Here is a 15,078-nt window from a genome sequence, read left to right as displayed (position 1 = left end):
ATGTTCGTACAATTGTTTAGTAAAATTGTCAAAGGTTTCTCCAGTGTAGCGCGAGTCGCGTGATCGAAGCAATTAAAAAACTATGGGAAATAAATTTCTCCGTAAGCAAATAACGCGTGTCGGGGAAATCGTTGGAAACTATATGTACATGACTTACATAAATTCGTCCTTACGACAGTGCCACCGAACAAACCTGTGATTTACACCGGGCCCGGTAAAAATTTGGCCAAGGTATTGCAGCCCTTTAACGAGGGTAGCGAGTTGTCGTTGTCGTGCGAGGTAATCGGAGGTTCACCGCCGCCAAAGGTCACGTGGCATTTCGAAGAGGAAACGGACGACACGTACACGTTAGAACACGGGGACACTACGATAAATCATCTCGACATCACAAACGTCACCAGGAAGTTCCTCAGAGCTAGGCTAATTTGTCGGGCAAGCAACACGCATCTCGTTGCTCCTCTAACTTCCGAGATTATTTTGGATATTAATTGTAAGTAAGAAACTATTTCAACTTGTTAACTGTCTTACCGAATGTTTAGCTTCCGTAAAGAGCTACGTCCTAATTTGTCAAAGTTTCGAGCTTATTAATAAACCGCGGCGTTTCTGTAAACTTTGCGATAATCCAAATACTGCATGTCGAAATACGGGATTAGTCGATGACTGCTCTTGCTCATCGGAGTTGCGCGTCACTTTGACTTGTTACACAGGGTGCCCTATACGATTCAGACAAGCTACGTACATTTCAAATAGCGAATAACGGAATAAAACGCGGTAGTTCGTGGTAAAACGCGGAGTTGAAAGAGCCATCCTTTCTTTCAATATACGCGCTATATTAAAAATGTCGAAATTTTATTAGCAGCATCGACTTAACGAGAGCCGACTATCGTGATTACGTCGATTAAATTTGGAACAAACGCGAGAATATGTTCCAGCAATCGCGGCACAATCGGCGATGAGGCGATTATACGTTGAAAAACAATAAAACAGAGAAAACAAGGAAAAATAGAGAGAATACAGTTTTTTCGTGCGATATTTCGTTTTCGAGAAAATGCAGTTTGAAAATTTATCGAGTAGACTTGGACCTGGCTAATTCCGGACTAGATAGGAGCGAGTAATGCAATATGCATTATTGTATACCGCGTTATAAGAAGAATTTGAATAGTACGCGTCGATGTGATACGACAACGAGTGCACTCAAATTTATAACGAAGCTAACGAATTGGTTATTTTATGGGGAGGAAAATATGACTCGAAGAAAATGAGGTTCCATCGTGGGATTAAAGTTTGGAGAAGAAAGTTGAAATGAATTCTATGTAGCGTGAGATTAAGGACGATAAGAATGGAAGATAAAAGCGTAATGAATAAACATTACTTTTTATTTCTAATAATATATACATATATATATATATAGACCGTTGTAAGGATTAGGACAACCGACGTGCGCGAAGAAGATCTGGCATTTAGCGGAGATCGAACGCCTCTCGATGTCTTCTTTTTCTTGCAATATTCTTAATATAATACACGTTATAAGATAAAGAAACGAGAAACAGAAAGATGTTCGTCAATTGTATTTCCATATTGTCGCTTTTTAATCTCATCGGACATAAAATTTATTTGGGCATTTCACCAAAAAACAGAGACGATAACGTAATTATCCGCAAATACTATCCACGATAATTTGAAACGTTCCTCCTTTTTGGCGATGAAATTTTCAAGAGAAAATCTCGATATCGTAAATTATATTGTATTCGTAACTGCTTTGAAATAACATAGGTATCGCTCGACAAACGACGTTCCAAATTTCATTGCAATTTACTAAAAAGCATATTTTTCCATCGAAATATCCCTCTATGTAAATCGTGTTGGATTGCAGTGAAACCGTTAGTAGTGAATATTACGAACAAAGAAACGCACTTGTCGGCGTTAAAAACGTACGAAGTTGAATGCGCCAGTTCGGGTTCCAGGCCAGAGGCTGTGATCACCTGGTGGAAGGGAAACCATCAGGTCAAACATATGGCCAGAAATGTGAGTAGAACACTTTTGAACTTGTACTAGCCGCGATTCGTTTTTACCTTTGTAAGACAGGCACACGTGAGCTTAGATTCTGAGTTCTTCGTAGTTTGCAGATAGTCCGAACATCACGAGAAGTGTGTTGAGTTATGTACCCACCATGGAGGACGATGGAAAATATCTGATCTGCCGGGCGGAGAATCCGGTTGTACCTAACAGCGCTCTGGAAGATAAGTGGCGACTGCTGGTTCACTGTGAGTAAAGCGAATTTTCCTTAAACTTTGACACGATGACGGCGTTACGAGGGATAACGCGAACGAACATTTTTAAAACTAGTATTTCTTTTTTACTAAATATTTAGGTATGTTTTGCGTTGCTAAATTTTAATTTATAGTATCATCCTTCTATGTATATTACGCTGTTTCGTTTCAATTTTCAACGATGTTTCAACACTCCCCAAAATGATATTACTTTCTTAGCAAATTTATTTTTAGTATGCCACTAATTTACAGTATTTTTGTTTCATAAGCCGTTTCTTTATTTCCACGAGTATGTATTCACTTCTGGGCACGACTTTAGTTATTAGAACAACGAGTAGGGAAACGCGTAACACCTTGACCGAGAGCTCACGACTCAAGGATTACAATGGCGCTGATTCGAAGTGGCAAACTCAACATATTGTTATAAGTAATAAAAAGTTTACGTACAAAAATATCATTCGAGGTTCGTTTTTCAAGTTATAAACGATAGTGTTTTACATTGGAACTATAATGGTATCAACGGATCAGTCGACGAACCTTTCTATTCTCACTTACGATTTACGTTTCCAACTCTGATATAAATTGAAATCTTATCCCATGTCATTTGTTCCAATTGGTGTATTTTACAACAAGAAATATGAAATACGAGAGAGATAGGAAGAAAGATTTATCGATACTAGTAGGTGTGTCTAGTATACTAGTAGGAATTGTCCATAATGGTACTCTTACATTGATTTATCGCGCATAAAATTCCCAGATGCACCAATAGTGACGATCAAGCTGGGTTTGAGTTTGAAGGCAAACGACATAAACGAGGGCGATGACGTCTACTTCGAATGCGACGTTCAGGCGAATCCCAAAGCGTACAAGCTGGCATGGTACAAAGACGGCAAGGAGCTGCATCAGAACTCGACTGCTAGAATTTTTCTTCCCAGCGGACAATCTTTGGTTTTGCGAAGCGTGACTAGAAATTCCGCCGGCGAATATTCTTGCATGGCAGTCAATGTCGAGGGGAAATCTACCAGCAGACCGGTAACGTTGGACATAATGTGTGAGTAAATTTTTACATTTTTTTTTTTTCTAATCGATTAACCCTCTAAATACGTGAAAATCAGGTATTCGGTGAAAAATCAGTAGAAAAGACGGGATGAATTCAATATACGTATCGCGTTTATTTTTTAATCGAGCAATAATATAACGAAATGAAAACAGTTTTATCATAAAATATAAGTATAGTAAGTAGAAAAGAGGAATGATTTTTTTATTTATTATGTTTTTCCGGGAGGGTGTTTTTTACCAATTAAGCTATCCGGATCATCGTAATACGAATATTTCCTCCCAATCTTTTAAAAGATTTAAAAATCGTACACTTCTCGTACTTTAAAGCACCGTAACTACGGAATAATTTCCACGTTTCTATTTCGAGTAATAATCACGCGGTAAATGAAATAAAAATTTTGCTACAAGATTTCTAATTTCTCACTTATTTCTATATTCGCCATGGTAGATGGACTTTATGATGAGAGCTCGTAATTCGGTTAGGGTTTCGAATTCGCGTTGACCACGATATATCGGAGGTGTGTCCGATCTGATTTTCAGACGCGCCTGTTTGCAAGGACGGCTCGTCTACCCAAGTTGTCGGCGCCTTGAAGCACGAGACGATCTCGCTGGTATGTGGCGTGCAGTCGAAACCGCCGCCCATCACTTTCCACTGGACCTTCAACAATTCCGGCGAGCTGATGAACGTGCCGGCCAACAGATTCACGCAAGTGAAGCCGCTCAGCCTCATCACTAGCCACTGGCATGGATCCAGGTTGAACTATACTCCGGCAAACGACATGGACTATGGCACGGTTGCCTGCTGGGCGAAAAACCGGATAGGGGTGCAAAAGACGCCCTGTCTTTTTCAGATCATCGTCGCCGGCAAACCCTATCCCCTTCAGAATTGCACGGCCCTCCAGTCGACCGGTCCGTACGCGTATCGAATGGGTAAGCGACACTGGAACCCCTCGTTTCGACCTAAACGCCGCTAACTATGCTATTACGTACGCCCGTCATATAGGAGGATACTAGCTCGCACTCGATAGCTTCGTATGCTATGTTCAACAGCTTGTTTTCCGGCGTTCCCTCGACAAGAGACAAGATGTTCGGTCGTGCGTGAAAACGATCGTAAAATTAGGCAACCCCTTTGGGGATCGATTGCCGTACGTTTCGAAGGGCTGCTCGGTTTTTCGTTACAGGAAAGCGACACTGGAGATGGGGAAGTTGACGCTGTTTGGCCTTGCTTCGCCGAGGAGACGCGTTAAACGTTGTTAGGCTACTTTTCCTCGTTTTACGTTCAGTCCTGTCAGCTCGTTATTTCGCAACCAAGTATTTTTTTTCTCTTCGATGTAGATTATAGCTCTTAAGTCGTTGAAGCAGTTTATTACTAAGCTTTCTATTGCGCTTGTTGTTACAGTCGTATCGCAACTCAGATTCAGATTTTAGGTAGACTATCTAATTAAATGCTGCGTTATTTTATGCTATTTAGGTCAGGAGATTGTTTAACGAATAATTCTTGTCGTAATTCTTGTAAATAGCTTTTACACATTTTTACAGCGCTCTAGAGCTTTATCTTGCGTGAATACAAAATTTTGCCCGATTTATCGTTTCCTTAGTACCTTGAGCTAATTATCACGCATTATGTAAGATCAGGAAGTAGCCTCGTACCTATGAAAAGAGGTGTACATACATGTGTAGCGTTATAACGTAGACATATCAGGCGAAATGAAACTATGAGTCACAGCGTTTTTGCATGCAATCCTTTTTCTTTTTTTTTTGCAAAAGGATTTGTTTCATCCACGTTCTTCGTTACAAGATAACGTCAGTATGATAAATAATAATAATTACATAATAATACCATTGTACAAGTACACAGTCAAAAACCGCATAAACACACATGGAAAATAGTAATTTTTCTATCTTGATTATGGAAATTTTCTAATCATTTGTAACTTTATTCGTTCCAAAGATGTTGAATAGTTTTCTAATCTAAATATACAATTAAATAGATACTTGAATATTTAAATAGGTAAATAATTAAATACAGTATAGTACAAATAGATTATTTCAAATTTAGACATTATTCGTTGCTTTTACGCAGCATGATAATTTCCAAAGCGAGCAAGCCACTCGGTTTAGACGACAAATTATTTATATCTTTAAAAGTATTAATTTTTCGACTCATATTCGTTAAGAGCTTTCTCTTTTATGTGGCAAGTACTGTCTACCCTCGATTTTCTGAATTTTCTTTTTCTCTCACATATAACAGCACGGACATCCTTCTCGAAACCATTCACCACATTTTTCCATGAAATAGGTCAGGAGGATTTCAAAGCCACCGAATCGAGGGATGCGGATTGGTTGATCGTCAGATGCTCGGAGGGATTTGACGGCGGTTTGCCCATAACTAATTACGAGCTGGAGGTGTATAGCGAGGAGAACGTTTATCACTTCAATACCTTTTACCTAAACCACACAGAGAGATCCAGCTCGTCCGGTCCGGTTTTTGAGGTTCCTGGTTTAGAGACCGGTCGTAAATATAGGCTTCATCTTTACGCTGTCAACGCAAAGGGTCGAAGCGATCCTGTAGTTCTCGAACCAGTCACGCTCAAAGCAGTCGCTATGTACACCACCGGTAAGTTCTACGAATGTTTTCCTTCCTTATTAACGTCAAAAGTGTGCAGGATGTATAAGTATTCAGACCCTTGCTGGTTACACGTTTACTGGAAAATGTGAATTTGCTACTTTATTTGGTATTTCACATTATGAAACACATTATGATAGAAAAGGCAGGTTTCTAATCAAATAAATAGAAAATGTACAACACGCTATTATATTATCTATAATATTAGAATCATTTTCAACTCAGTTCCTAGCATGTAAGTACATTAATCTCCTAATTTACGAATATCATGTAGCTTGATGTATTCGCTGAATACGAGTAAAATGAAAAATTCGCGAACACACGCTCTCTTCATCGATTCGATGATATTATAAATGACGATATTATGGAACACAATTAACGCGTATCTCCAAACGCAAACAGACACGATCGATAATATCGTGTTAGCCGCAGCAATATCCAGTTACTCGAGCAATTATACGTAACTTACTAAAGTGAACGAATTCGTTTTCATCTTAGCTCGTGAAAACCACTGGAAAACCGAAGGGCGAACGTTAAGATCATATTCAGCCTGGGCTACAGAAACGATGAACACGAACGAGGTCCTTTGGCAAGAGGATACGCGTTCGTGACATTTGTCACGTCTCTCAATTAGCCGGAATTGTATCACGAGTTGAACGGGCCGTAGCATCGCATTGCGAGCTTGGTCCGTGCGTTTCACGAGCGCAATTACACGCGTATCCGCGATCATTTCAAGCTCTCTTTGGCCGGAGTCGCCTTTTCCTCTCCGTACGACACGTTTCTTCGTATCCTCCTTCCCCGCGGAGGTTGAATTAAAATCCCATAAAGAGCGAGTCCCTTTCCTCGCTGCTGTCTCATTCGAGGCGCATTTATCGCCTTTAATTTCCATCCTCATGGTTTATTCATCTCGGTCCGTGGACCATCTCGGCTTGTGTGCGCAAACGTTCCCCGCTCTTCTTGGATAGGTATTCGTTCCTCTACATGCACGTATAATGGTGTGTACGTGGACAGGCACGTTCGCAACACGAGCTCATCTCGGATCTCAGCCTGTATACGTTCTACTGATAATGCGAAGCTGGTCTGGACCGCCTCGAACCTCCAACCCTGTCGTCAACCTTTGCGAACCTCTTCGGATCCGTTTCAACCAGTTTCGCCGAGTCCATGTCATTTCCTCGTAATGCGTCCCGTTAAGAACCGCAGGTTGGTGCTTTTATAAATGCGAATGTTTGCTCTGAACGAAATGAATTCGTTTTGTATTGCTTTGGTTCGTCTGGTTTATTCGACGAGGTACGGCGTTGCTTTCGTTTGTGCGTTACATTTTTTCATTCACCCTATGGATACCTCGGTCAATCCCCGATGAGAATACACTGTTGGTTGTTTGGTGTATCGTTAATTAATACGTCGACCAAAACGTCCAACCTACTTACGAACAGAACGTAGGATCCATTTTCCATTCAATTAAAAAAATGTTCATCTATACTATTATGTTCTGGTCCTATTTCTCTTATCCGAATTCACGTTATTCGAACGTTCTATCGTCTAGACATCCTATATGTATATGTATGTACGTATGTGTACAATCTGGTTTACGTTTAACAGTAGAAGCATTTGCATAGCATTCTAATATCCCAGACGGAAACGCGTTATGCTAACCACAGTAACTGGGTGTGAAATAGCTAAGGTGTTTGAGGATAATAGAAATATTGCAATACGACATGTGGTATTAGGGATATTAGAAAGCGGGGAAGTGCTGTTAAAAACAATTTACATTATGCGAGGTGGTGACTTTTGTGAAATGAACTTTTAATACATATCATGTTGAGATTGTACTGTGAACAATGAAACTGAAAAAGTTGACGCACCTCGACCTTTTGCATCGTTTCAAGATGTACGAAAGGACCGAGATAATACAAGACATTAAGAAGATTTAGATCTATTCGATATAATCCACCAGAAGAATAATTCTATGATATTGTTACAGAATGATATACGTGCAAACAAATTCGGATGATATTTCTTGATATTTTCCTAATTATTATTTACATAGTCGAAGATTCTACCGGAGTACGTACATACATATTTTGTTTGCAATAATTTTATTCAGAGTTCATCATGTGCAGTTTCGTAGTTCCATTGCGTTAATATTCGTTATTCCGCGTAATATGAAATATAAGTAATACGAGTATCAGGATTAAAATTTGTCAACGTGATTAATAATGATTTTTTGTAAACGTGAACGAATAAGCGGCATTATCTTATTTTACACGTATTGTATTTCATTGTAACGTCTATACCCGTTTTTAGATTTTCGCGTTTCGTCACAGCTTTAACGAGATTTCAAGATTTACGCAACACTCACGATATACTCTCGTGAAAATGTGTATGCGATCGATTAACAAATTCAGCAAGTACAAGAATAATATACGTATAAAATGGTACGAAATAAAACGAAAACGAACTCTTTCTGTTCAATCCGATACTTCGAAATTATTCCTTCTGGAACAGTTCCATCTCAGCTAAGTATTTACGTAACGACGATCTCTCCTATTGCCATTCCCTTTCTTCGCTAATTTCGTTGAAAGTTAAGCCGGTGCATTAGGATGTATTTGCTCTGATTGCAAATTGCCTGTAAACGTTAGCCGTACACAAATCAAATTATCTTGGTATATGTTTGTTTCGGAATAAATATGTACACATCCGTACAGGTGCATACGGAGGAACGTGCACATTCGAAACGTTCGTTGGCTAACGAACCGAAGCGTTTTCGGAATGTCAAAAAGCTCGACCATCGTCGTCAGTGGGCCCCGCTTTCCTATTTCCTTCTCGATCTTTGTTACCGGAAGTTCTTCGCGTTTCTCTCGTGATCCACTAGCCATCCAAGTTTGCCGGAAATGTCTTAAGGCGCTTTTCCAAGAAAGACTTCGAATGTTCGTTTCAACGAAAATAATCCTCCGTTCGTTCTCTTGTTCCGAAAAGAATTCCGAGAATGCCGTTCTTTTCATTTTGATAATTGGCGAGGCTGCGTTTTGTATCGGAATATCTTGCCATTAAATGTAAACGACGACATTACAAATTAAATTTCTATTTTCTGGTTGCGAGGCATCAGTGTTTTCGAGCTTGTAACTGGTCGAACGTAATATTAGATTAATGTTTATGAAATGTATTTCTGTATGAAATTTTGTCCCGTCCGCAATTATCAACCGCGTTAAACGAGATCTTGCTACAAATGATGTTTATTCGTGTTGAGGTTATTAGATGTGTGAACAAAGAAACGTGTGGATAGATTGTAAGGTAGAAAATATAATTTAATATAGAAGTGTAAATACAAGTAGGACTATATATGTAAGCTGGTCCAGATCCTCACGCTAGCAGTGTTACCCTATGACTAAAGGAACGCCGAAAAAAGACGTCGCACGTGTGCCGCTTATCGTCTGTCGTCGACGCATTCTTTTGTCTATGCGCTATCGACGACATCGGCGCCTTGTGAAAGCCGAAGACCAGATGTAGAGTTTTCTCAGAAGTATCGATCACTTCAACAATTCGTATTCGTATGATTTATTGCAAAGACATCGAAACAATATCGTTGATTACCATAAATAATCAGAATATTTGTACGTTCTTAAATTTGATAAAGTATTACGAAAGTTACTGAAAACATAAATGTAGTAATTGAGAGCTCGCAAGAAAAACAGTCCTAATCGAATTTTTCAACTTTTTACATAACGATCCTTGGACCTTTCACATCTCATCTTACAGGATCTTACAGGATCTTACCGGACGATAGAATCGACCGCAACTGCAATTTTGTTATTCTTTATTTCTTATGAAAAAATATATTATGCTATATTTCAAGCTGTATATTTATATTCATACTCGTTACAACAAATACGGATCGTACAAATATCAGAAAGGATAGTTTAAGAAACGACCACCATCTAGCTGTACGCTTAGAGAATGAATTTTAACAATTTTAGCTCTATTCGTCTTCGCGTTCAAGCTACCGTGATTAAGAAGAAGCCAGGCAAGTGTACTTGCAGATAAAAAGAGCCAAAGCTTCGACTTGAATTTCGATCGGCAAACTCTTGGGAAGAGCAGCTGATTAAATCGTCGAGGTTCTATCATAAAATCCATAGGAGTTGGTCGAACGAGTCTTAAATTACATTTCTAATTGCGCAAGCGTAGCGTTGAGATGAAACGTCGAAGCTGGCTGCCATTCAATAACGAAATTCAATTACCGAGTGATCGATCTGTAAATTTAAAATCCACGACGATACGCCGTGCTCGATCCGCCGAAAGAAGAGCGTTGGTTGGGAAAACCCGGCCGATTGTACGCGATGCGCGTTAACAGTCGTCGGTGCTTTTAACAGCCTCGTTAGCAGCACTGATAACGAGCGCATCGTTCGATTCGCTTTCGACCAAGCCTCGTACGTTCGATCGTCCACCTAACGATTGCCTTTTACGCGAGTCACGTTTCCTTCTGTCCGCAGATCGCGGAACCTCCGACGGCAGCATGGACTACAGTCTTCTGGTGGCGTGTTTCGCCGGTGGGATAACAGCCGTGTGCATTCTGATCGTCGGCATAACTTTGACGCTGTATCGCCGCAACCATCCGATGCAATCGATGAAAACTCACACCGAAGTGGTGCGTTACGGGAACAAAGACGACAGAGTGGTTATAGCGCCGTTGAATAAGGAGACCAGCGACGAGATTAAAGGAGAAACGATCAACGACATGGCCGATGACGATCCTGACGTGATTCCAAGCAAGATGGATAAGAGGCCCGATATCTTCGAACCGAATTACGAGACTTCGAAGTCGGACAGAACGAAAGATTTCCGTCATTTGGAGGAGCTGGATTATCCGACGCCCTCGTCGGTCTTGCATACGAAGGACTCGTGGATCTATCCTAACGGCTACGTGAAAAAGGTGGAGAAGAGCCTGAGCCCGTTGCGACCCAGCACGCTTCCAGTCCATCGTAGTCACGATATTTACACGAGAAGTTCGCGCGTCCAAGAGAGCTGTATATAGGCGGTCCTGGTGGTTTGTCGACGATCGTGGCGTCACGACTGATGCTGACCAAATTGACGAGCCGCGACTCGTTTTCCGATACTCACCGATGAATTTTCCTCCGGCATATGAGTTTCGACGTCTGATACTCGCTTGGGAGATTTTTATTTGCATCCTATCGTTTGATCGTACAGGTAGCTTTCGAAATGAATGAGATACACGTTTGGAGAAGGTAGAAAGTGGGCGTGTTGGAGTAAATTTCGAGAATTAACTTAACTCTGTGTAATACCGTACGATTTGGATGTTGTTAACACATACGTATGGTATAGTTCGTAACGTATGAAATGCTTCGGATTCTTCAGTTAGATCGTATCAAGGAGTACATTGTCCGAAGCATGATAAACGCGGACTTACGTTCTCTTTCGTTGCGCGTATCATCTGTCGACGATCGCGTTAAAGGTTCTTCGAGATCCTCTTTGTAACGGTACAGCGAGTACGCGCAAAATTGACATCATTTTTCTTCGTTTCAGGTGAGTTTAATTCCTTTGATTACAAATGTGTGTTTCAAAGTTGAAATTCGAATTGGAAGCGACAGTTACTCCGCAAAAACCTAACGCAGTTGCTGGTTTTCCAACGAAAATGCAGGTAACCGATCGCAACATTTTTCTTCGTAAAAGCAAATAAAGTTCCAATTATAGATAACCGTAGAACGGAATCGTTCTTGAGACTCGATGGATACTTTTGAATAGGTTTTATTCGCGTGAAAGAAGGAAAGAACGGACGCGGCTCACGGTTTACTATCCTATCGCGAAACTACGATTGACTCATGCCAAAAACGTTAAGCATGGTAAACGACGTTTGTAAATAGACAATAAGTACCGTTAAGATTCCCTCCTGAACTGTCAAGGTCGTACTCTTATTTTTCACCTAGATTTAAATTAATCGTAAATATAAATGTAAAAAGGAGAGAATAACAGGCGATCATGCAGTGTCTGGTTCGTCACGACGTTTGTACATAGACAATAATTTTTCTTCCTTGAATGTTCGTCTCCCAGTCGAAAGCTTCCCGTATTCCCGATATCCGTCGTCGCGTCGCGTCGCGTCGGTACCGTGCTTTCGTGTTGAACGTTGTTTCGTATGAATATTTGGTGTATCGTGTGAGAATGAACGCGTTTCACTGGCAAACGCGTTTATGCTTGGTCAATCAATTGGTCGAACCTTTTAACGAGCATGTAAACGTTTGTATATATGAATAATAAACTTCGTTGTTTAATAACTTGGAAGGAGAATTTGGTTTCTCAAGAATATACCCTGTGACGTTGAAGCAACGATGGAACGTAAGTAAGTAACAGGTTCTCGTTGATTCTGTTGGTAGATAAACTGCGGTAGAAATCTGGAATATTACTAATTGTACGTGGCTTCTAACAAAATTGGATTTATTTCGCTACGTTGCTTTACCGAACAGCTTTTCTCATAGAAAATGTCACTCAATATTTTTTGTCACGTTCCTTGTAATTCGACTCTTGTCGATTAACTAACGATTAAAGACGTTACTAACATCGACAATGGCACAAGTAATTACTCGAGAACTAAGAGAAACCGATCGATGGTTCTAGCGTAATTGTCTATAATTAACTTTGTGCGTAATCTGGAAATATCAAATACGAAAATCAGCTCTATCTTTATCGATGACGTGCAATTTTTTAAATTTCACAAACACGAATATACAGTGATCGACGTTAGTCGATACACGGCACAGATAAAAACTAACTACAGTCGGATTCGCAATTGGTTACTCTTCGTTTTACCGTACGATCGATTCCTAGTACTTTTTGATCTATCTGTTCCAAAAAAAAGCGACATATTTGAAGCGTTGCGTCGTTTCCTAACTCTGGACACGACACGGAGGACATCGAATCGCGCTCTCCGCGAAATCACAACGAATACGGCTTTACATAAATTCCAACTGCAATTCCAGTTTGACAGCAGACTGTTTCTCTTCCATTAACTCTTCGACGTTTGGAATATCGTTGACTGATTCTGGACGCATAGGCAGCGATTTGCTGGACCGGCTGATATTTCAGTAAGCCGCTTATCCCTTGCCGCGGATCTAGAGATCTCTTCCAGCGGCTCGTTTAACGTATACCATCGCGTACACGCGATTCATGCAGCACAGATTTCACTGCACACGTGGCTTGACATCGCAACGGAGATCTAGACGACGATGGCCAACGATAAATCACATCGTTAGGACAAGGCTGCTCCTAGCGAATCTCGTTTCACGCTACCTGGAAATAAACTACCGGTAATGTATTCCTTCCGCGGACACGCGTCAGTTGACCGTACCCTACGACTTATCGTTAGCGGCATTACGATGAAAATGTAACGAATAAGGATAAAAATTGCGAAGGACGTTCCTAGATTTCATAGAAAGAACTTTCAACTAGGACGTTGCTTTGTCAACAACGCGAATCGAGCTGATGGGATTAATTAACTTTTCGCGATAGCAAATACACGATTAAACACAGAATATGCGCGATCTATGTTTTCTATACGGATATTCGAGAAATCGTTTGTTCGTTTCTCTTTGTTTCGTCGGCGATTCTCTTACGTAAAGCATGAAAATAATGACTTTTTTCCCGTTTCGTTTCTTTCAACTTATTAATTTCGCTGGCAAACAGATACCACGTTCGAAATTTTTACAGCGTAACTGCACGCTCTGTTGGGACGAAACGATCGATCATCCTAACAGTTTATGAAACTCATTTAACGCAATTTGTTTTATTTTTAACTTTGCTTTCTGTTGTAACTTTATTTTAAATTTTCCTCTACCAATTTATCATTGCGAAGCAAGTTCCAAATAAAGTATGATCCTCGATGTATTTACTTATTTATTATTAATTTGTTATTTATTTATTTAGTATTATCAATCTTATACACCGACAAGAAAAAGTCACAGCCATCGATCGTGAAATTTTGATAAATTTCTCAAGATGGATTGAATCAGTGCTTGCGTTATAATAAATAATATTCTGAATATGAAAGTGGCAAATTTACAATATACTAGTTTTCACGATACACGAATATCTATAAGATTCGATACGATTCCTCTTTTTTTCCATTAGTGATCGTATAATAGAACATTCGGATAAAATCCTCGGACGCTTCAGGTTCCACAGCGACCGAATATTTAATTATTCTATTTTTAGGTTGAAATATTCTAAATTCATTCTTTCGTACCTCGCCATTTGTTGCACCAGAAATAGATCGATAGATAAACTTTGGCCGACCGACGCGAGAAAATGTTAGACGAAATTGGAACAAGCTATGGATCCAAAATTCTAGAATTTCTCTCAGGATACGTTTCCCTCGTGAAACGAGAGAATTCCCTTTGTTCTTCGATGTTTTATATATGGCCCGATCGGAAGAAGACATCAGATGTCAATAACTCAAACATCCTGTATATCCAACTATCGCCCTCGCGAGATATTCCTGGATCTCCGCGAGTAACTGGCCAACTTTATAACCTATGTGCTTATCACCGACTCGTGACAGTATTTTCAGCGCGAACCGAGACGCTGATACGGCGGCCGGTTCTTTCGTGCTCCTTCCAAAATTTATGACGGACGCCTTAACGTTTGGGCGTCTCGTAAATTTTGTCCGTCCTCGCCGAGAACACAAGACGCGTATTTTCTTTTCGAGAGAACGATTTTCGCGATTAGTCGACGAAACTCCGTGAAACTTTCTTGCCATATACGCGCATACAAAATGGACTGGAGACTAAGAAACGTTATATCATGTTGTATTATATTTGGTAACGTTAGATCGTAATACATAGAGTTAGAAGACGAGTACTCGTAAACTTTAAGAGCTATTTTTGAAATGTGACTTATTCGATTTAATTTCTTGTTAGGGTAGTTTCATCCGCCCCTAAATGAATACAAGTTATTCTAATCGCACGAATCATTCCATCGTATACGCGTCTCTTGATTTTAATTTCGTACTTCGATCAAGAACCATCGAAGTGTGAATGTTAGGAGGAAAATTACAGATAGATATAGGATGAGTAAATTTTTTTAAATTGTTTATGTCACGTACGAAGCTTTCTATAGTTT

General features: G+C 40.0%; 1 protein-coding gene across 3 annotated transcripts in view; it reads left to right on the top strand.

The window, feature by feature from the left end:
• Window positions 1-11,284, top strand: part of LOC139991863 (neural cell adhesion molecule 1) — a 75,450-nt gene extending 64,166 nt beyond the window's left edge. For all 3 annotated transcript variants that reach the window (XM_072012226.1, XM_072012225.1, XM_072012232.1), the window contains 7 exons: window positions 179-490; window positions 1,874-2,025; window positions 2,120-2,264; window positions 3,028-3,321; window positions 3,870-4,259; window positions 5,629-5,946; window positions 10,443-11,284. In XM_072012226.1, coding sequence (XP_071868327.1) covers window positions 179-490; window positions 1,874-2,025; window positions 2,120-2,264; window positions 3,028-3,321; window positions 3,870-4,259; window positions 5,629-5,946; window positions 10,443-10,984 — 2,153 coding nt within the window. In that variant the 3' untranslated portion in view covers window positions 10,985-11,284. The remainder of the gene's footprint in view (window positions 1-178; window positions 491-1,873; window positions 2,026-2,119; window positions 2,265-3,027; window positions 3,322-3,869; window positions 4,260-5,628; window positions 5,947-10,442) is intronic.
• The last annotated feature ends 3,794 nt before the right edge of the window (window positions 11,285-15,078 follow it).

The sequence above is a fragment of the Bombus fervidus genome, chromosome 11 (assembly GCF_041682495.2).
Source record: "Bombus fervidus isolate BK054 chromosome 11, iyBomFerv1, whole genome shotgun sequence".
In the NCBI taxonomy this organism is placed as follows: Eukaryota; Metazoa; Arthropoda; class Insecta; order Hymenoptera; family Apidae; genus Bombus; species Bombus fervidus.
The sequence above is the reverse complement of the archived record's forward strand: the minus strand, read 5'-3'. Positions and strand labels throughout refer to the sequence as shown.